Source organism: Zootoca vivipara, chromosome Z2, assembly GCF_965207765.1.
Source record: "Zootoca vivipara chromosome Z2, rZooViv2.hap1.1, whole genome shotgun sequence".
NCBI classification, from domain to species: domain Eukaryota; kingdom Metazoa; phylum Chordata; class Lepidosauria; order Squamata; family Lacertidae; genus Zootoca; species Zootoca vivipara.
Genome location: NC_142585.1, coordinates 31999621 through 32020366, shown reverse-complemented (window position 1 = coordinate 32020366; position 20746 = coordinate 31999621). Strand labels below are relative to the sequence as shown.

Below are 20746 nucleotides of genomic sequence, written 5' to 3'. Positions count from 1 at the left end.
TATACTCCCCCCCCCCGCCCCAGAGCTACAATTCCCAGCATCCTTAAAATATGCATTCCCGGGATTCGGGGTGGGGAGCCATGTGTGTTAAATGTATGATGTGTGTGCTGAGATGGTTTGCACTCAAATCTGGACACCCTGAATTGTACAGAGGGACATCTAGTCCCAAACCCTGCATTGCAAAAGCTTTTGACAGACATGCAAGACAAACACTGGAAACTCACCAGGCCAAGGGTTTGTCTCTAGATAGCACGGAAATGCAATTCTGATTCCCACACTGTCCTGGCCTGCAACTTCCTCTTCCCCAGGGGGGTGGATGTTGTTTCTCGTTGCCTTGGCCAGTTCCCTTTTTTGTGGCCTGCCTTGCTTGCCAGCTGGCCTTTCCTTTATCCAGCGTGGCAGAGGGGCTGCTGGGCCACTCCCAGGGGGGTCTCTGGGGAGCCTCTGTTCAGGAGGTGAGTCTAAGTTAATTGCTTTGAGTGTGGGAAAAGGGAAGAAGGGAACGGCAACCTCTCACACATCTTTTTGGAGTGGAGGTGGCCTGGGGAAAGGAGAGGACATGGCTAGTAGCCAAAGGCTTCCTGAGATTTCTATTAGAACAGGTGTGTGGGAATCTAAGAACATAGGAAGCTGCCTTGTACTGAGTCAGACCTTTGTTGTCTACACTGATTGGCAGTGGGTCTCCAGGATTTCAGGCAGGGAGCATTCCCAGCCCTACTCGGAGATGCTGTTGGGGATTGAACTTGGAGCCTTCTGCATCTGTATTGGGAAGTTTTTAAATTTTTTATGTTTCATAATGCGCTCTACGTGGGGCTACCTTTGAAGGTGACCCGGAAACTGCAACTAATCCAGAATGCGGCAGCTAGACTGGTGACTGGGAGCGGCCGCCAGGACCATATAACATCGGTCCTGAGAGATCTACACTGGCTCCCAGTACGTTTCCGTGTGTTGGTGTTGACCTTTAAAGCCCTAAACGGCCTTGGTCTTGTATACCTGAAGGAGCATCTCCACCCCCACCATTTAGCCCGGACACTGAGATCCAGCGCCGAGGGCCTTCTGGCGGTTCCCTCATTGCAAGGTTACAGGGAACCAGACAAAGGGCCTTCTCAGTAGCAGCACCTGCCCTGTGGAATGCCCTTCTATCAGATGTCAAGGAAATAAGCAGCTATCCTCATTTTAGGGAAGCTTTTAATATTTAATGCTGTGTTGTTTTAATATTCAATTGGGAGCTGCCCAGAGTGGCTGGGGAGACTCAGCCAGATACCCAGGGCGGGGTATAAATAATAATAATAATAATAATAATAATAATAATAATTATTATTATTATTATTATTAATGTTTTATATATGTTGGAAGCCACCCAGAGTGGCTGGGGAGACTCAGCCAGATACCCAGGGCGGGGTATAAATAATAAATATTATTATTATTATTATTATTGTTTTATATATGTTGGAAGCCACCCAGAGTGGCCGAGGCAATCCAGTCAGATGGGTGGGGTATGAATAATAATAATAATAATAATAATAATAATAATAATAATAATAAGTGCCTATTTTCATCAGAGAAATGTTGGAGGGTATGCATTGTGTTGTTTCTTGAATAGTATTTTGAATTTGGCTTTGGGTTGCTGGAAGGGCTTGTTTATTACATTTGGAAGGGAGGGAGGCTGTAGCTCAGTGGTGAAGCACTGGCTTTGCATGCAGAAAGTTCCAATGGGATCTTAATGTAGGGCTGGGAAGCACTCCTTAACTGAAACCACGGAGAGCTGCTGCCAGCCAGTGTCGAAAGGACAGAGCTGGCTGAACCTAACTCTGAATAAGGTAGCTTCCTATATTCCTGTTTTACTTAAAACTGAGGACTAGAATCTTAAGTTGGTTTTAGGGGAAAGACTGCAGCTCAGGTGGGAAAGCACATGCTTTGCATGTAGAACAAGACACCCACACCAGTCAGTGCAGATGGACCTAAATAGATGGACCAATTCAGTTTGTATAAGGCAGCTTCCTATGTTTCTATTTAATCCAGCCTTTTGTTCAGAACCATGAGGACTAATATTTTACTGTATGTCAAAAGAAGGAGCCACAGCTCACTGGCAGAACACCTGCTTTGCATGCAGAAAGTCCTAGGCTCAATCCAGGTCGGGCTGGGAAAGACTCCTCTGCCTGAAAAACCTATAGAGCTGCTGCCGGTCAGTGCAAGCAATACTGATCTAGATGGATCAATTCAGTATGATTCAGTAGAAGGCAGCTTCTTATGTTGCATCAATAGGCATTAAATATGACAATAAAAAATAGAAGAATCCTCCTCTACGTTCATCACCATAGCAGGGATACCAAACTCTAAAAGTGATCTCTGTTTGCTTTTTTCCTCCTGGAACAGTTTAATAGATTTCACCCTAGAAATGCTCAGTTAATAATGGAAAGGGGTGGGTAGTGGGGATTCGATTCTGAAACAATACCAAAAAGAAGCACTTCTCTGAAATGTGAAATGCAGTTCACCAGACAAGTACAGTCATACCTCGGTTGTAATAGATGCAAAAAGGTAGAGATCAAGATAAAGTGTGCATAAAAATGCATATAAGCGGGAATGAAAACGGAATGAAACACAGAAATGTGTCAAATTTGGGGAAATTGCTTTGCAAATATTTTTGTGTGGTAGGCCAAATTGCCAGCAAAGCATGTGCATATTAAGAGAAAGTTGCACTAAGGACATAGGAAGAGCCAGCTGGATCAGGCCAGTGGCCTATGTAGCCTAGCATCCTGCCTTTACAAGTGGTAGACCAGATGCTCCAAAATGAAACCGGCAAGCAGGACCTGGGCACAAGAGCAACTCTCCCCTCCTGTAGCTTCCAGCAACTGGTATTCAGAGGCATTACTGCCTTTGACAGTGGAGGCAGAGCATAGTCATTTCGGCTAGTAGCCATCAGCACGGGTTTGGACTAGATGACCCTCAGGTCCCTCCAACTACAATTTTGTAGTTCTTTGATAGCCTTTTCATCCTCCATGAATTTGTTCAATTCTATTTTAAAGCCCTTCAAGTGAGTTCCATAGTTTATGCTCTGGGTTAAGAAGTCCTTCCTTCTCCCCTGAATCTTCCAGCACTAAAACGCTGGTGAATTCTCAGAGAAACTTAAAATATAACAAACTGGAAATGTGAAGAATGTAAGTCAGGAAAACATCTGAAAGCGGGAAAAGCTAAAATTGCCAGATTTAGATATGCTGAGTCAGGGGAGGGAGAAGGGTGTCCTTTGTGTCATAAGGCCACCTTTGAGGTCAGAAGCAATTCAGGGGAGTTTCCGGCTCGCTCTTTCTCTGTCTGCTGTTTTATCCAAACACACAAATCTAAACCAGGGTGTGGGTGAAGCATCTTGTTGTTTTTGATCTGTAGGTAAGGAAGCTGAAGCAGAAAAGGGCCAGGCTGAGGGTGTCCCACTCTGCAGGGGGAAGCCCTCTCTCTGTTTTAGAAGCTGTGTGTTTGTTTTGCTTTAAAAAAAAAATTTAAAAAAATTTATGGTTACCACAAAAAATGTGCATTGTCTTTTTCCAAGTCATATAGTCCTTTTTTTACATTTGATGTGAGACATTATACATATAAAATAAATGAATAGAGAACCTACTCAAGTGACACTGGCATAAAACCCCACAAACATACTAAATATTACTGTAGCTGCTAGGCAGGAGAACAAGGGCCAAAGAGGTGTGTATGAACTGAGCTGGAAGCAGATTGGAAGCTGGAGACACTGCTTGTTCCATGCTTGATCCAAAACTGTGACTAATGGACCCCCAATGGAACTTGGCGCCTCTGGTCTCTGCTGACCTTCATTCCAACGAAACTGAACCCTGGGTGAGTGCCTGGAACCCTTGGAGTCTCAACACTGCTCAGAAATTGGGGTGGTGCTGTGGGTTAAACCACAGAGTCTAGGGCTTGCTGAGCAGAAGGTCGGTGTTTCGAATCCCTGCAATGGGGTGAGCTCCCATTGTCCGGTCCCAGGTCCTGCCCACCTAGCAGTTCGAAAGCACATCAAAGTGCAAGTAGATAAATAGGGACCGCTCTGGCGGGAAGGTAAACGGCGTTTCCATGTGCTACTCTGGTTCACCAGAAGCAGCTTTGTCATGCTGGCCACATGACCCGGAAGCTGTCTGTGGACTAAAGCCGGCTCCCTCGGCCTATAGAGCGAGATGAGCGCCGCAACCCCAGAGTCGGGCACGACTGGACCTGATGGTCAGGGGCCCCTTTACATTTACCTATAACAATTTGTTAGTTTTGACCATAATAGATAGTGAAAAATTACATGTATATTTAGCAGAAGCTGAATTGCAGCAGAACAGAAATGGCACCATTTGTGACAAGTACAGGATGGAAACCTTATTTCGCTGACCTTCCAGGGCACATCTGTACCTTCCCCCAGTGCTTTTTGAAGAGCGGAAGGCACTCCTTATTTTGCCCTCTGCCATGTCTGAGCCGGATGATGACAATGAAAGCTGCTGGAATAATCTGGAGAACCACCGTGTAAAGCTAATTTCAGTGGTTGACCCGTCCAGGATAACCCCTTACCTCCGCCAGTGCAAAGTCATCAACCACGATGATGAGGAACAGATCCTTAACGACCCCAGCCTTGTGATCAGGAAAAGGAAAGCAGGTAAATTTTCAATAGCTCACTCACCTCTAGCCTTGCACATAGCTTCCCACAACAAATATCACAGTAGTTTCTCCCTTAAACAGAGCTATTATTTTCAGTACCGTTAGACTGCTGTTTCCCGGATTCTTTGGGGAAAGCTATGTGCTTTAATGGTATGGTGCAGATCTGACCCTCGTCACATGATCTGACCAGGCTGACTCCACTTGGGACTAGTTTACCTTTGAGATCACCTTACCCCACATGTGCCCACTTGAACACTCAAATCAGCAGAATTGGCACTACCACATGTGCCACAAAATACCTGTTCCACATTTGTAAGAACTCAGTCATTTACTGTGGCAGCACCTGCACTTTGGAACTCCCTGCCTTTTGATACCAGGCAGGTACCTTTTTTTGTACTCATTTCAGTTTTTGCTAAAAACATTTTTTAGACAAGCCGGCCTAGATGTTTAGAAAGTGGGTGTAATTTTTAATCCATTTTAGTTTATTTTTGTATGTTTTAAATTTTTATTGATTTTCTTGTTTTATCTTTTTGAGAACTGTTTTGAGGTCTGATTGTTTTTACAATCAAGTGCTGTATAAATTTTATGAAACAAATAAATGAGTAAACCAGGCCAGTGTCAGGAATTTTTTTTGGGGGGGGGGTTCTGAGATACTCACAGCAATCCTGATTTATTTTATTAGGTAGGTGAGGGAATATATGTAACTATATTCTATTCCCAGCATGTGTGGATTAACAGACAAAGGGATCAGTTTACCGCTTATGTTTAAAAGTGATGGGGAGAGCAGAGTTTTAGGCAGTTTAATTGAAAGCATAGGAATTAGTCATTAGGTTGATCTCCCCCTTTGTTACCCCGTTTATCAAAGAAACAGGTTACAGATTGAAAAGTAAGCTTAAAACATATAGTTTACTCGCAGTTAAGCATTTGCTGTTAGTAGCAACATTAAAAGTACATGCAGGTAAATAAAATACTTGTGTTTAGAGCAGAAACAGCTTCAGGCATGTACCTGATGCTGGAGCAAGGGGAGGCACATCCCCCTTTATGGCTGGTTGAAGAGAGAGGGGGGAGAAGGAGCAGCAAGTACTTTTTGCTTCTTTTCTCCAAGGAGAGGATGGAAAATGTACCAATTACATTTCTATGGTCTGAGTCTGCATATCACCAATATAGCCCCATGGTCTTAACTCATTCACTTGTGAACTAGCTAGAATAGGCATTGTTAAATTTGACTGTATCTCCCACACATCCTCCAACCTAGTTTCTGATACCTTAGGCTAAATACCCTTTTATTCCGTGTTTTTTTCAGGGGTACTCCTTGACATTCTTCAGCGGACAGGTCAGAAGGGCTTCGTGGCCTTTCTTGAGAGCCTGGAGCTCTACTATCCTCACCTCTATAAGAAAATCACAGGCAACGAGCCCACCCGGGTTTTCTCAATGATTATAGGTAAATATAATAAATTTTGCTGGTGGGTTTAAACACCCCTCACCTATCCAGGACACCTGATAGGTGAGAGATGCTGATCCTGGCAACCCCAAAATGACATGCTGAGAGTATGGGATTGATTGAATGCTATTCATGCTTTGCAGAGGGTTGGGCTAGATGACCCTTGACTGCCTTTTCCAACTTTACAATTTTATTTCCTCCCCACAGACACGGCTGGGGAGTCCAGCCTGACAGAGCTGCTGATGAGCGAGATCTCCAAGCTCCAGAATGCTGTGCGTGAGGAGCGGCGGAAGCTCCAGGAGACGGGTGTCCTGCTCAGGGCTAAGGAGGATGTCATCAGGGAGATGAGGGTGCGGGACAGCGTCCTGCGCAAGCACCAGGAGCGGGCCCACAAGATGAAGGAGGAGCGTGACAGCCTGAGCCGGGAGCTCAAGTGCTGCAAGGACGAGAACTACGAGCTGGCCATGCGCTATGCTCGGCAGAGTGAGGAGAAGAATGTGGCACTCATGAAGAACCGGGACCTGCAGCTGGAGGTTGGTAACCATCTTATCACCTGTGGCAGCTGAGGAGTGGGAGTAGGGTGGAGCAGTTAAAGCAGAGCAGGGAGAAAAGGGTTGGTTCTTGAAACGTGGCTCAGGGTGATAGAGAAGAAATGCATCAATGGGCATCTGCAGGGATTCTTCTGGGCTACATGACCCTTGGGAGTCCCTCCTGATTCTACAGTTCTATGATTATGGGACCTCAAAAGGTGGCCGACTTTGCTGGAAGTTTTAAAACAGAGATCGGATAGCCATCTGTTCAGGATTCATTCTTTTTTCAAAATAAGATTTTATTAAAGATTTTTCATAATAAAAAAAGATAAAATAAATGAAATTAAAACAGAGAAAGAGAAAATGAAACACAAAGTCCTCTTTCAAAAGTAGTTCTTAACCCTTGCCTCCCACAGAAAGTGGTGAAACCTCCCAGCACTCACCTTTCTGCTCCCAGGCTCTTATTCTGGGAGGTCTTCCCTTCCCTACCTCTCACCATCCATTACCTACATGTGTGTGCAATCTTTGGACCCCCAAAATGGCTCAAAGCAGAGGACACCAAAGGAAAACAAAAGAAAAAAGAAAAAGAAAGAAAGAAAGAAAGAAGAAGACAAATAAAAAAGGACTTCCAATTTTCTGTCAGTTATGTAAAATAATTTATTCAAAAATTCACTCTAGAATGACATCCAATTGATCTACTTTCTGTTGGGCAATATTTTCCCAATCTCCTGACTGAAATGTCTCAAATTAATTCATTTTCCTTTTTACACAAAAAGTCCAAAAGGTGCTCTCTAATTTTTGTAGTTAATAAGTGTCAACAATGGTTTTTCTCTACTCAACTTTGTCTCCAATAACCTCAACAACAATTCCTCCATATTAAACAATAAGTCTTTCCATCTTTGTTCACAAAAGTGTCTCTCTGCTGTGCTCATATATTAAAATAGCATTCCATAGTTCTTTCCTTGCTATGTATTCATTAATTCGTACCCAGTTCCATACCTTCCGTTCTCATTTCCTGTTTTATTTGCTCGTGTTTTCCATAATGATTTTAAAATGACCCTTCCATTCTTTTCCCAATAAAATAAACAGAGGTTTGATAGCTTTCCCCTAGGAATTTACTCCAAGTTGTACACAAGAGTCCTTTCTCTCTCAGCTCTATCACTGCCAGCTAAGGATGTCTTTACATCTCTGTATCCAAGGTTTCATTCCACTCCCAAAACATCTCAATTCCACCATCTGTCTGGGATTCTTTAGCCAGGATTTCTGTATGGCAGGAGGCTGGACTAGATGACTCTTGGTGGTCCATTCCAGCCCCACAATTCTATTATTCCTTTTCGTCTGTCTCCCCTCCATGGGCTTTGCTTCCCTCTGCTCAGATTGACTGTCTGAGGCACAGCCTGATGAAGGCAGAGGATGACTGCCGCCTGGAGAGGAAGCACACCCTCAAGCTCAAGCACGCCATTGAACAGCGTCCCAGCCACGAGGTGGTGTGGGAGATACAGCGGGAGAAGGAACTGCTCCTGGCTAAGAACAAGGAGCTGGAGAGCACCCTGCAGGTAGGCACAGTGCCAGGTAGGTAGGTAAATGAATGAATGAATGAATGAACGAATGAAAATGACGGATAAAAAGGGAGGGAGAGCCCAGTGGCAGCTAGATCACACCAAAGAGGGCCCAGCATCCTGCTCTCACGGTGGCCAAATGTCCCCAAGAACCTGGGAATCTGGAGGTTCTATAATAACATAAGCAGAGCCCTGCCACATCAGACCAATGACGCCCATCGAGTCCATCATCCAGTCCTCACAGGGGCCATCCAGATGCCCCAATGGGAAGTCCTCAAGCAGGACCTGAGTAAAACAGCAACTTTCTGGCTATTGTTCCCCATCATCCAGTATTCAGAGGTAGAGTGTCCCTGAGCATGAAGGTTCTGCTATCAAAACAGGCCACCTTAAGAAGAACCTAGCAGCTGGACCAGGCCATCATCTTGTCTTGAAGGTGGCCACCAAAATACCTCAATGGAAGCCTACAAGCAGGACCTGAGCACAGCAGCAGTGCTCTCCCCACATGGGATCCCCAGGAACTGTTATTCAGAGGCATTTACTCCTCTAACAAGGGAGGTAGAACTTTCTCTACAGTCTTCACCTAGAACTAGTTGCAGCATTCAGTTCGCTCACACCCCTAGGTTACCAAGACAGGGTCAGGAAAGGGTGCAGTCAGCTCAGAGGAAACTGCCTTATTCTGATGGTGCCTTTGGACCATCTAGCTCAGTATTGTTGACACTGAGTGGCAGCAGGGGTTCCCCAGGGTTCCAGCCAGGGAGATACGATTCCAGTCCTCAGGGTTCATAAAAAAGGGCTGACTTGAACAGGAATATGGGGCGCTGCCTTATATTACATCAGACCATTTGTGGAAATTGACTGGCAGCAGTTTTTCAGGGATTCAGGTAAGGGATATTCCCAGCTCTGCTTTGGGATGTCACTGGGAATTGAGCCAGCGACATTCTGCATGCACAGCAGATGCTCTTCCACTGAGCTACAGTCCTTCCCTTTAAAAAATATAAGATTCTAGTCCTCACGATTCAGAGTAAAGGGCTGAATTAGATAGAAATATAGAAAGCTGCCACACACATAGTCTATCTAGGCATCTTCTCCATGCCAGGCAAATACTCTGTTACTGAGAAAGATGGGCCTCACACGCATTTTTCTCTTTCTGCTCCAAGGTCACCAAGACAGGTAGTTTTGAGGAGGAGGACATCTCCATTCAGGCCCTGCAGGCAGAGCGGACACAGATGCTGGGGGAGCACCAGAAGCTGGTCAACACAATCTATGACCTGCGCCAGATGCTGCGGCGGACAGAGGACAAGCGGGATAAAGTACGTGGCTGGCTGGGGACCCCTTTCTGAGGGTGTGGGGTATTCTGTAGGGAGAGGAATGAGGAAGTACATGATTTGATACTACAGGTGCCACATAATACCTGTTCCACATTTGCATGAACTCCATCTTTAATGTAGCAGCTTCAGACATGTGTCAGAAGCTATCTTGCTGCATTTCTACCCAAAAATATTTTTACATGCATTTCTTCTTGTTGTTGCATAGGATAATGCATGACTGTGTCCTCAAATAAGTAAGTAAAGCATTTATTTCATTGCAGGAGGGATAAAAGGGAGTCAGCTGCTTCATGCAGCTAAACTGTATAAATGATGAAAAGGCAAACCACCGTGAGGTGCAAATATTAAATGTATAAACAACCTTCACATATACAAGGAGATTCAAAAATGTATACAAAATCTCATGCTCAAAGTCTTGAAAGTCCAGTATAAAGTGAAAAAATCAAGTCCGACAATAAAGTGCTATGATGTATCATGCGTTCTTATCTGTTCCCATACGTTCCTATCTCATCCGACGGGTGGCCAGCTTCTTCCCCGTTTCACAGGAATGGTTTCCTCAGGGGACGGACTCTTTCTTAAGTAATAAGAAATTCATATGATGCACCATAAATACTTATACATTTCTTTAAAACATCATACAGAAATGTTTAAAATTACTCACCAAAGGTTCATGTGTAAAGGCTTAACAAGACTACTGAAGCTCACAATTCTCAAAGATTGATGAAATGCAACAGTTACTTACAAGGTTAAATACAAGGTTCAATCAGTAAATCATTTCAAATCAACAAATCCTTACAAGAAGTACAACACCAGAAACTCTTAAAGATATACAACTGTTAATAATTTCATGAATAGGATAAAAACGTCCCCCACCATATCCTTGAAATTCCTCGTTCATAGAAAGGCACTAAATTCTGCTTGGAGATTTAACCCCGTGGGTGCTAATGATCCGAATCTATGTATCCAGTATGCCTCTTTTTGGTGTAGTTTCATAAAACTGTAGAGTTGAGAGGGACAGGGTCATCTAGTCCTACCCTTTGCAATGCAGGAGTTCCTACTGAAGACTCCAAGACAAGTTGCCATCCAACCTCTGTGGCACAGGAGAAATCTCTATTGCTAGCCTTCCAATGCCTTCTGTCCTTGTGTTGGCAGCTTGTGGAAGAGAAGGAGATGCTGGAGCTGAAGTGTGCATCCCTGCAGAATGATGCCCAGATATACCAGGACCGCATTGAGGTCATCCTGAAACAGATGGAGGAGGTGGCTTCTGAAAGAGATCAGGTAGGGGCTGCCAGGGCAATGTCCCCGTGCACCTCCCGACTCAAAAAATAGCCAAATACCCATAAGAAGCTAGGAATCAATATACACTGCCTCTGGGCCTGGAGGTTCCATAAGAACGTAAGCAGAACCTGCTAGATCAGACCAAAGGGGCCCACCTATCTCAGCCTCTTGTCCTCACAGTGCCAACCAGATGCCCCAAAGGGAACCCTAGAAGTAGGACCTGAGCACAAAGCCCTCTCCCCTCCTGTGGCTTCCAGCAACTGGTTTTCTGCCCCCAAATGAACAATAGTAATTGAACAATAGTAATTGAACAATAGTAATTGTAAGACTTTTGACATTGTTTTTGATGTATTTTGGATTGTTGTAACCCACATTGGGACCTTAGGCGTAAGGACAGGTAATCAATTAAAATAATGTTAATAAAAATTAATGAAAGAATATTTTACAGTGTTTTTCACCTAACTGGCCTCCTTTTTGAGGAAGGGCGCAATAATAATGTTCATGGCACCCCAATCTCTGAGTGGTATGAGATTCCAGGGGTTCCAGGTGCATTTACCAGAGTCTGTTTTTCCTTTTGGCCAGTGAGGCACAGTGGAGACTGTGGTGTTTTTATGATATATTGCTTTTTTCATATACATATATACAACCTGGGTCTAGATGGAGAGAGTTCAGAGCAGTCACATTCCTAACTAATAACAACAATAATAAAAATAATCATAAGCATAATCTTCTCCCCACCCACCCACACCTTGCTAGGCCCTCCTGACCCAAGAGGGATTCCACAAGCAGTTCTCCAAGAGCCTGTTGGACAAGGATCTCTACCGGAAGCAGATTCGGGAGCTGGGAGAGAAATGCGATGAGCTGCAGCTGCAGCTCTTCCAGAAAGAGGGTCAGCTGCTCAGCACTGAAGCCAAGTTGAAGAGGTTGCACCTTGACCCTTCGGCACTGGTAGGCTAACTCTTCCAGGCGCTGCCTCTGGTTGGTGTGTCTCTATCCATGAGCCTGTTCCCTTCCACCATGTTAAGAGGAGGCAGCAATGCTTCTGAGTATACCAGTTGCTACTGTGTTTCTCCGAAAATAAGCCATACCCTGAAAATAAGCCATACCCCGGAAATAAGCCATAGTGATAGGCAGTTTAACCTACCGGTACAACCATACTTAATAATAAAAAAAAGACATCCCCTGAAAATAAGCCACCATGTGTTTTTTTGAGGAAAAATAAATATGACGGTGTCTTATTTTTGGAGAAACACGGTAGAAACCGCAGGTGGAGGAAAAAGTGTTCTTATGCTCAAATCCTGCTTGCGGTTTTCCCATAATGGGCATCTGGTTGGCTACTGTGAAGACAGGATGCTGGAATAGGTACCCCCACTGACCTGATCCAACAGCTTTTCTTAAGGAGGTACTGTATATCGAGATAGCAGAACCTCCTTTCCCATGGGCAGTCTGCCTCTGAGTACCAGTTGCTGGGAATTACAGGCAAGGAGAGTTACTGTAACACTTGGGTTCTTCTTGCGGCTTTGCCACAATAGGTACCTGATTGGCCACTGTTTGAACAATATGCTGGACTAGATGGGCCCCCTTTCATCTGATTCAGCACCCAGGCGCTGTATTATGTTCTTCCTCCAACTGTTGGGTCTCTCAAGTGGGTAGAGTGTTGTTGTTGCGCTCACGTCCTAGAATCATGGAATTGTAGAATTGGAAGGGACCCCAAGGGTTATCTAGTTCAACCCCGCTTGTAGGCTTCACATAATAGGCATCTGGCTGGCTACCGTGAGAACAAGATGCTGGACCACATGAGCCTATGGTCTGATCCAGCAGGCTGTTCATGTGGATGTCATTAAAAGGGATCTTCACAAATTAATGGAGAGCAGTGGTTGCTGGCCAAGATAGCTGTGCTCCACTTCCACTGTGAGAGGCAGAATGCCTCTAGGTGCCAGTTGCTTGGAAGTGCCAGTGGATGTGCTGCTGTTGCACCCATGTCTTTCTGCTTCCATCCTGATACTTGAACCACTACTCCAAACCCTCAGAATGCTTGAAAATGTACCATACTTCAGAGTAACTGTTCATTGAATTAGGTCCTGGAGTGCAATTTATCACATTTCTCTGGTGTGCTGGCTGCATCCTCTCCTGCTCTTCTTGTCTCAGTAACCTGGATTGTTGGGGAATTGACTGCTGCGATCTTCTTCTTCTTTCTTCTTCCGTGATCACTCATAGCCAAGTAAGATCGTCTTCCATGAACACGGTCTTAACACTGAGTCTGGAAGTGACTTTGGAGGCCAATGTGCCCTATGTGGCCCTTGAGGACTGCACAGAGAGTTCCAATGGCACAGCCTGCAGCCATTGAGAGACATAAGCCATTGAGAGACATAAGATTCTGCCTTGGTGCCCCTTCCTTCCTTCCCTGCCTACTAACCCCTCACCAAGGCTGCAACCTCATGCCTAGGTCTGGCCCATGCATGAAGCGGGGTGAAACAGGTGCCTCAGGTAGCAGAAGTCCCCAAAGTAGTGTTCCATAGATACCCCACCTCCTCAACTGCCTCCTCTGCCTTTATTGCTGGAAGAGAAGCAGTGCTAGCATTGGCATTGGCGATTTCCGGTGAGATCTCATGGAGCGTGAGTGTTGCCATGAGATTTTGCAGTGGCGGTGCTGGCAGAAGTGAGTGGCGTGGCAGCCAAATGAGACGCGTCACACCTGTTCATGCTGTACTTTCTCTGGAAATGTGTGCACAGGTGTGTAATTTAATTCTTCCCACTTCCTAACCTTTTACAATGATCTTGCAATTCCAGACTTCAGATTTCGAAGAATCCTCCAGGAGCTCCCAAGAAGTGAGTTGTGATCAACGTTCTTGGCTCAGTGCCTCTGCTGTTCTGATGTCATTTGTCTGCTTCATTTGGGGCTGAGGGTCAGGGTCAGGGGTCTGGTTAGCAAATAACCTTTAACTGACTGGGGTGAAAAACCTCCAGTGTACCAAGTCTAAATATTTAGCCAACAAAATGGTTTGGGCAGATGCCTTCCGTTTCAACTTTCCAACGCCTGGCCTGCTGAAAACTTTTGCATTCCATCAGGCTTATGCAGGGAATGAAGAATACATCTTTTTCTGATTTTAACCTATTTTATGCATGTTTTTGTGTATAAATGTTTACATTTTTTCTGAATAGCTGTATATATATATATTTATCAATCAATAAATATAAACCAATAAATGAAATTATGCCCACTTGTTCATCACCTGACATCAGGTGGAAGATGTGATGCCAAATTCAAAAGGGAGGGTGAACCCATTTCCTTTTCTGTCAACAAAATCCAGGCTAGGAGCCCCCTAATGAGGCATGTGGCCAACCACTGTGAGAACAGAATGCTGGACTAGATGGGGACCCCTTTGGCATGATACAGCTGCAGGGCCCTTCTCGTGGAAGTCTTTTGTGAGCACAGAACTTACGTGCCCAGGGGAAGTCTACTTCTGAATACCAGTGGCTGGGAATCACAAGGGGGAGAGTTGCTATTGCACTTGAATCTTACTTGGGGGTTTCCCATAATAGGCATCTGGTAGGCCACTTTGAGGACAGAAGGCTGGAGTCCCCTTTGCCCTGATCCAGTTGCAGTATTAGATTCCTATGATTCCGAAATGGAGCTTCCATCGACAGAGTCGGTATACCCTAGAATGGTGGCTGCTACTTATCTTTGGGATGTATGTTTGGCAATGTGAGACCATTATGCTGGATTAGATAGGCCCCCTTTGGCCTCATCCTGCAGCCAGGGTCTTCTGAAGGTTACAGTTTTGTTGCTGTTGGACAAACAAATGTGGTCCTGAGCTGCAATGGGATTATTAGTAGAGAGGACTTCTTCAAGGGATTTTTTTTTTTGTATGTATGTCACTGATTAGCTGGGGGTCCTTGTGCTGAAGTTCTGTGAAAGTGTGCCTGATTCTGATTGCTTTTGTTTTCTGTTCATGAGTAAAGAATAAATCAGTGTTGTTCATTTGCAAGCAGAGGCTCTTATTTCCCATTCTTGAAAATGATTTTTTAGAATTGGAAAAGGTTCACGGAATGACAACCAAATAAATCAAGGGTTGGAGTGACTTGCCTATCAAGAAAGGTTGAAACATTTGGGACTTTTTAGTTTAGAGAAAGAAGCTGAATATTGGAAACTTCAGGACAGATAAAATAAAGTCCTTCTTAGTTAAACTGTGGAACTCATTCCCCCAGGAGTCAGCAATGGCCACCAATTTGGACGGCTTTAAAAGAGGATTGTGCAAATTCATGGAGGAGAGGGCTGTTGATGGCTACTAGCCAGAATGGCTATGCTTTGCCATTCATGGTTGGAGGCAGTAATGCTTCTGAATAGCAGTTGCTGAAAACTGCAGGAGGGGAGAGTGCTCTTCTACTCAAATCCTAGTTGCTGGTTTCTCTTTGGCATCTCATTGGCCACTGTGACAACAGGATGCTGGGCTAGATGGGACACTGACCTGATCCAGCAGGCTCTTATGTTAACTCTCTTTCTCCCTTCCTTGCATGAAGCTTCCTCCCCTTGGAAACCCAGATGAAGACATGAAAGGTGCAAACAAAGGCAAGTTCTTCCAGGGGCTGCTGGTCTTGCTCTCTACTGCTTAGGTTGCTTCTGGTATCCCACTTCAGAAATGCTTCTCTCAGCCAGGGCTTGCAAAACTAATTTGTGCCAACAGTGCCAGCAGCTTGCATTTGCAACTCAACAGAAAGTTTCAACCAAGGATACCACTTTCTGTGGCCATCTCTGCCACAATTGGAGACAGATAGCAATGCTTCTAAATACCAGGTGCTAGAAACCACAAGAAGAGAGAATTGCTTTTGCACTTGGGTCCTGCTTGCAGGGTTCCCACAATGGGCATCTGGTTGGCCACTGTGAGAACAGGAAGCTGGACTAGAAGAAACCGCTTTGATCTGATCCAGCAAGGCTTTTCTTCTTATGACTGCATTGTTCCTACACTCCTGTCTTGCTTGAGGTAGGCAGCTGGTTGTTTACTGGGCAAAAGAGGCTGGGCTGGATGAGCCTTTGGTCTGTTTAGCAGCCAGGATCTTAATATTCACAAATGGGCAATGCAGTGGCTTTACACATGCCTATCTTACACCAGAAAACCCTGGATGCAAGCTGGTACACTAGGCCTTAAATTCTGAACAGCAAGTAATAGTTGGTCAATAAAATTAACCCTTTCCCTTCTCTCTCTCTTTCTCTATCTCTCTGCAGAATCCTCCAACCAGCAATTCAGCAAAATCCAGCTTCTTCCATCCCCAGGGGTATTTTATATCTTTATTTGTATATTTATATACCATATGTTTTAATTTGTTTTGAGACTATTGCTGTTTTAGCTTTTCAAAAGTCTTAAATTATTGCTGTTAATTTTCCTTACTGACAATGTTACACACCACTCCAGTCTCCACAGCAGTATAAAATTCCAGGGGTCCAGGCATTTACCACCTGCAACGCCCATCAGGAGTCTCAGGGATTCCAAGCTGCTCGCTAGATGCCAAATTCTGGGCATGGATCTAACACAAATCACCTTTCCTGATGCTCCTCACTGTAACCTACCTTGAGTTCAGCTCTAGCTGTGGAGGAGCCTTCCATGCAAAGTAGCATGGCTGAAATTAATCAGGCCCCAATTCTGCTTTGCATTTCCAGGAAAGCAGTCCACTTGATGGGGAGGTGGCAGAGAAGGGGCGCCGGCGAATGAAGGACAGTTTTGAGCATTACCGGAGGTAAAGCACACATGCCCCATACACTTGCCTAATGCAGACCCATCCCCTTGTTGCTGCTACAAAGTGCAGGAAGGAGAAGAGCCTGACTGCTGAATCAGGCTACTTAATCCAGCATCCTGTCCTCACAATGGCTGACCAGATGCCCCAACAGGAAACATGCAAGCAGGATTTGATGATGATGATGATGATGATAATGATAATAATAATAATAATAATAATAATTTTATTTGTATGCCGCCCATTTGAGTGGGTTGCCCCAGGCACTCTGTGCGGCTCCCAACAGAATATTAAAAACACGATAAAACATCAAACATTTAAAACTTCCCTCAACAGGATGACCTTCAGATGCCTTCACAAGAGCATTCTCTCCCCCTGCCCTGTGTTGTCCAGCAACTGGGATTCAGAGGCATTGCTGCCTCCAGCAATGGAGGCAAAGAATAGTAATTGTGGCTGCTAGCCATGGATAGCCTTATTCTCTGGTCTTCCTCAATCTATTTGGCAGAGGGAGACTTGTGAGGAATGAGATGAGGTGACCAACCTCTGGGGATGGTTAGTAATAATCAGGCTGTTTTGATTAATTATGGACTTTTATTCATAATTGCAGGGGCTTTGGCTAGATGATCCTTGGGGTCCCCTCCAACTATGATTCTATGAATTCATGGAGAATAAGGCTACCAATGGTTACTAACCTCAACTGTTGGAGGCAGTAATGCTTCTAAATACCCCCAAGTTCATGGGAATCCCAGAAGTTGCTGCACTCAGATCCTATTTTCAGGCTTCTCATTGAAGCACCCAGTTGGCCACTGTCAGGAAAGGATGCTGGACTAGATAGCAAGTGAACTGTAATAGAACTGTAGAGTTGGAAGGGACCCCAGGGCCATTAATCCAGTGTTTCTCAACCTTTTTTGGGCCACGGCACACTTGTTCCGTGAAAAAAATCACGAGGCACACCACCATTTAAAAAGTTTAAAAATTTAACTCTGTGCCGCCCTATATTATAATTATGACTGTAAGAAACACTTGCCAAATATTGCTTTCCGGCGGGTCAGCGCTGTGTATTGGCGGCCGCCAGGCTCGTTTGCACTGAGCTTTGGGAAAGAGGAGGAGAAATATTGCTTTCCGGCGGGTCAGTGCTGAGAATTGGCGGCCGCCAGGCTCGTTTGCACTGAGCTTTGGGAAAGAGGAGGAGAAATATTGCTTTCCGGCGGGTCAGTGCTGTGCATTGGCGGCCACCAGGCACATGACAATGCAAATCGCCCTTCTCGTCGCCGCACGTCGCGGCACACCAGCCAGCGTCTCGCGGCACACTAGTGTGCCGCGGAACAGTGGTTGAGAAACGCTGCATTAATCTAACCCCCTGCAATGCAGGAATTGCCACTAAAGCATCCCTGGCAGATGGCTATCCAACATCTGCTTAAAACCCTCCAACCAAGGAGAGTCCAGCACTTTCCTTAGACTGAAGGACTGTGGGCACTCATGCCTCCAAAGGTGGGTTAGGACACCAGCACCCCCTTCAGAGTTGGTTGGGCTCCAACTCCCATCAGCCACCACAGAGATGATAGGAACTGTAGTTCAGCAACATCTGAGGCGCAACAAATCCCCACCCCCCACACTTTAAACAAGTTTGGATCTTAACTTTGCAGAAAGAGGGCCCTGAGGAGAGCCCAGAAGGGCAAGTACTACACCGTGGACTGGGAGAACACATCAGGCAGTGACAACACAGACACTGAAGGCTCCTGAGGGTGTGTGCTCCGCAGAAAAAGGAATTGTGGATCCTGGAGGGACTGTCTTGGACACAACCCAGTCAACAACAAGGTTTCTAGTTCCCAAGGGACACAGGGCATTTATAGGTGACTTTTTATGAGCTGTTAACCTGATTCACTTGTAGGAAGATTGGACACTGGCTCTTTAGTGAGCTTTCACTTTGATTTGTTTGTGGGGAGGTTAGATATTGTGTCAAAGCCAAGAATGATCATCTCACACTTTCCACACACTACATTTTCCTTGTAGCAAAAAGTCCAGTCTTTTGGGGGAAGTGGGTGTGATCTGCAAGAGCTCCAAATCAGCTTTCATTTGCACCATCTGAATTTGCTAGTACACAACTGAAACCCCACCACAGAAAGTTGGACCCAAGATGTGTGGAATATAGCACTTATGGAACACTTATCAGGTGATAAGAGGAATTAAAATGGAAGATGGGTTTGTAAGGTCTCAATTTAAATATTTTATTAACAACAGTGCAGTGATTTCCCTTCTGCTTCAGTCACAGCAGCCAATATGGAGAAATTAGTTAAATGTTCTAGATGAGAACTTAACCTGTAATGTAAGAGAATTTACAAGTCTGCTTGAATGCCATGTGAATTACTGAATTCAAGACAACACCTGTACATGCTTTAAAATTTAATAAAGATTAATTTTTAAAATGATTATTTAAAAAAAACAAATATCTGGACATGCATTTGTCCTCGAAGACTTGGCAATTGCTTGGTAATTGCTTTAACATTTTTCAATAGTTTGTAAAAAACAAAAAAACACCTGAAACTCACCTGAAAATGGTGATGGCCCGACAGCATTGTTGGGCCTACGCTTGGTGACAGCACCACCACAAAAGGGACTGTGCACTAGAAGGCTCACACACGCATCACAACCTTCAGGAGAGATAGCCCAAGGCAGGAGCAATCATAGTAAAATATAGTTACTGTAAATCTGATCCCTACCTAAGCTTGCCACACTCTTCTGCTTTAGCCCTGCTGTTCTGTTGGTTCATGGCTGTCATCCAATTGTGCTGAGTTCACTTTTTTGGATCTTTGTCACTCTTTGAAAGTGCCCCTGGGAAGGACAATGCAGAAGGATTACATTGGAAAAGGTTCAAATTAATAACATCAATATAGTACGTGGAGCTTGCCTATAGGTAAAGGAACTTCCCACACACAAACCATTCAGAAGAGTTTGAACTTAACATTTCTGTTTGACTTTGGAAACTGTCAGTTAAACTCTACTTATTGTCTGTATAAATATGGATTGTGGCTTTGAGTATGATACTGTGGGTTTGAGGGGGCAGTCTAGATGAAGCCCCGAGGCCTCTTCCAATTCTTTGGGTTCTGTGCATGGTGAGAGTTGGAATTTAATGGAGGAGGTTGCTCAACTGTCAAATAAGTTTCTTTGTAACATAATGACCTTAGCTGGCCACTTCAGTATCCTCATCCCAAAAGAAGAAGCACCATTTCCAGAGCTACAACCAAGTGATAGGGCTCTCTGGTGACCTTGCTAAGCCTGGTAGGACAGCTTATTCTATAGCATTAATTCCTTCGTGCACTAAGTAGACTTAAGCATTTGGTTATATGAAGCTGGTCATCCCACATTTTAAAAATCTGCTCTGAATCTTCCAAAGTTCAGCTTCATGGGATGAAAGGTCAAGGGTTTCTTCGCACCCACAGATATCCTATATTCTGAGGACCACACCCATTGATGGGGCAACTCTGGCAAAACCAAGAAAGGTAGAAATCCCTGTGCTCTAAAGAGAGAGCACATTTCAAAACCAGACAACATCACCAACATGGGTGGCAACTTGAATAAAATATTTTTTCTGGGGGGTGCACATGGCGTGGTGCACGCACACCATTTGAATGGCAGGCCCCTCAGCCCCCCATATATATGAGCCTCAGATTTACAAGAGACCCCAATTCAGAGGAGGGAGCTCTTGTTGCGGGAACCATGGAGAAAAGCAGCTTTGCACACAAAGGAGTCTGGTCTGGCGCGTTGCATGGGGTTGGACTCTAGATGAACCTCTGGGGTACAGTACCTTCCAACTCTGCAATTCTATATTTCCTGCTTTGTATCAAGGCAGGGGACTGTACCCTGGCACACACTGATCAAAGGCACATTTTTTTTAATGGAAAAAAGGTCGTAGCTCAGTGGGAGAGCACCTGTTTTGCACACAGAAGGCCCTCAGGTTCAATCCCCAGCAGCATCACCAGGTGGAGCTGGGAATAAATCCTCTGCCTGAAACCCTGGTGCCTATACCTGTGGGTATAAGGGCAGCATATACATTAAATAAATCATCACCACAAGTGTGGGCAATATTAAGCTAGAGGGGCCAGTATTCTGACGAGGTAGAAGGCAGTTTCCTATGCCGATGTTTAATTCAGCCCTTTATTCACTACTAGTGTAATTCAGCCCGTTAAGTAAATGGGCGCTAGCCGGGCGGGAACGGAGGGGAAGCCCTGGGACCGTGCAGGCGTC

General features: G+C 44.9%; 1 protein-coding gene across 3 annotated transcripts; it reads left to right on the top strand.

The window, feature by feature from the left end:
* Positions 1–302: 302 nt before the first annotated feature.
* CARD9 (caspase recruitment domain family member 9) lies at positions 303–18930 on the top strand. 3 transcript variants are annotated; one of them, XM_035112375.3, is made up of 13 exons: positions 303–455; positions 4383–4636; positions 5942–6079; positions 6287–6612; positions 7986–8165; positions 9326–9478; positions 10646–10771; positions 11528–11719; positions 13562–13600; positions 15293–15341; positions 15996–16045; positions 16428–16504; positions 18148–18930. In XM_035112375.3, the coding sequence occupies exons 2-13, from the start codon at positions 4450–4452 to the stop codon at positions 18242–18244; spliced, it is 1614 nt and encodes a 537-aa protein (XP_034968266.1). In that variant the 5' UTR covers positions 303–455; positions 4383–4449; the 3' UTR covers positions 18245–18930. The 3 variants fall into 3 exon arrangements, with proteins under 3 accessions (XP_034968266.1, XP_088520844.1, XP_060126281.1); XM_088664718.1 differs by lacking the exon at positions 11528–11719 and having other exon boundaries at positions 327–455; XM_060270298.2 differs by lacking the exon at positions 11528–11719 and having other exon boundaries at positions 341–455; positions 4301–4636.
* Positions 18931–20746: the final 1816 nt, after the last annotated feature.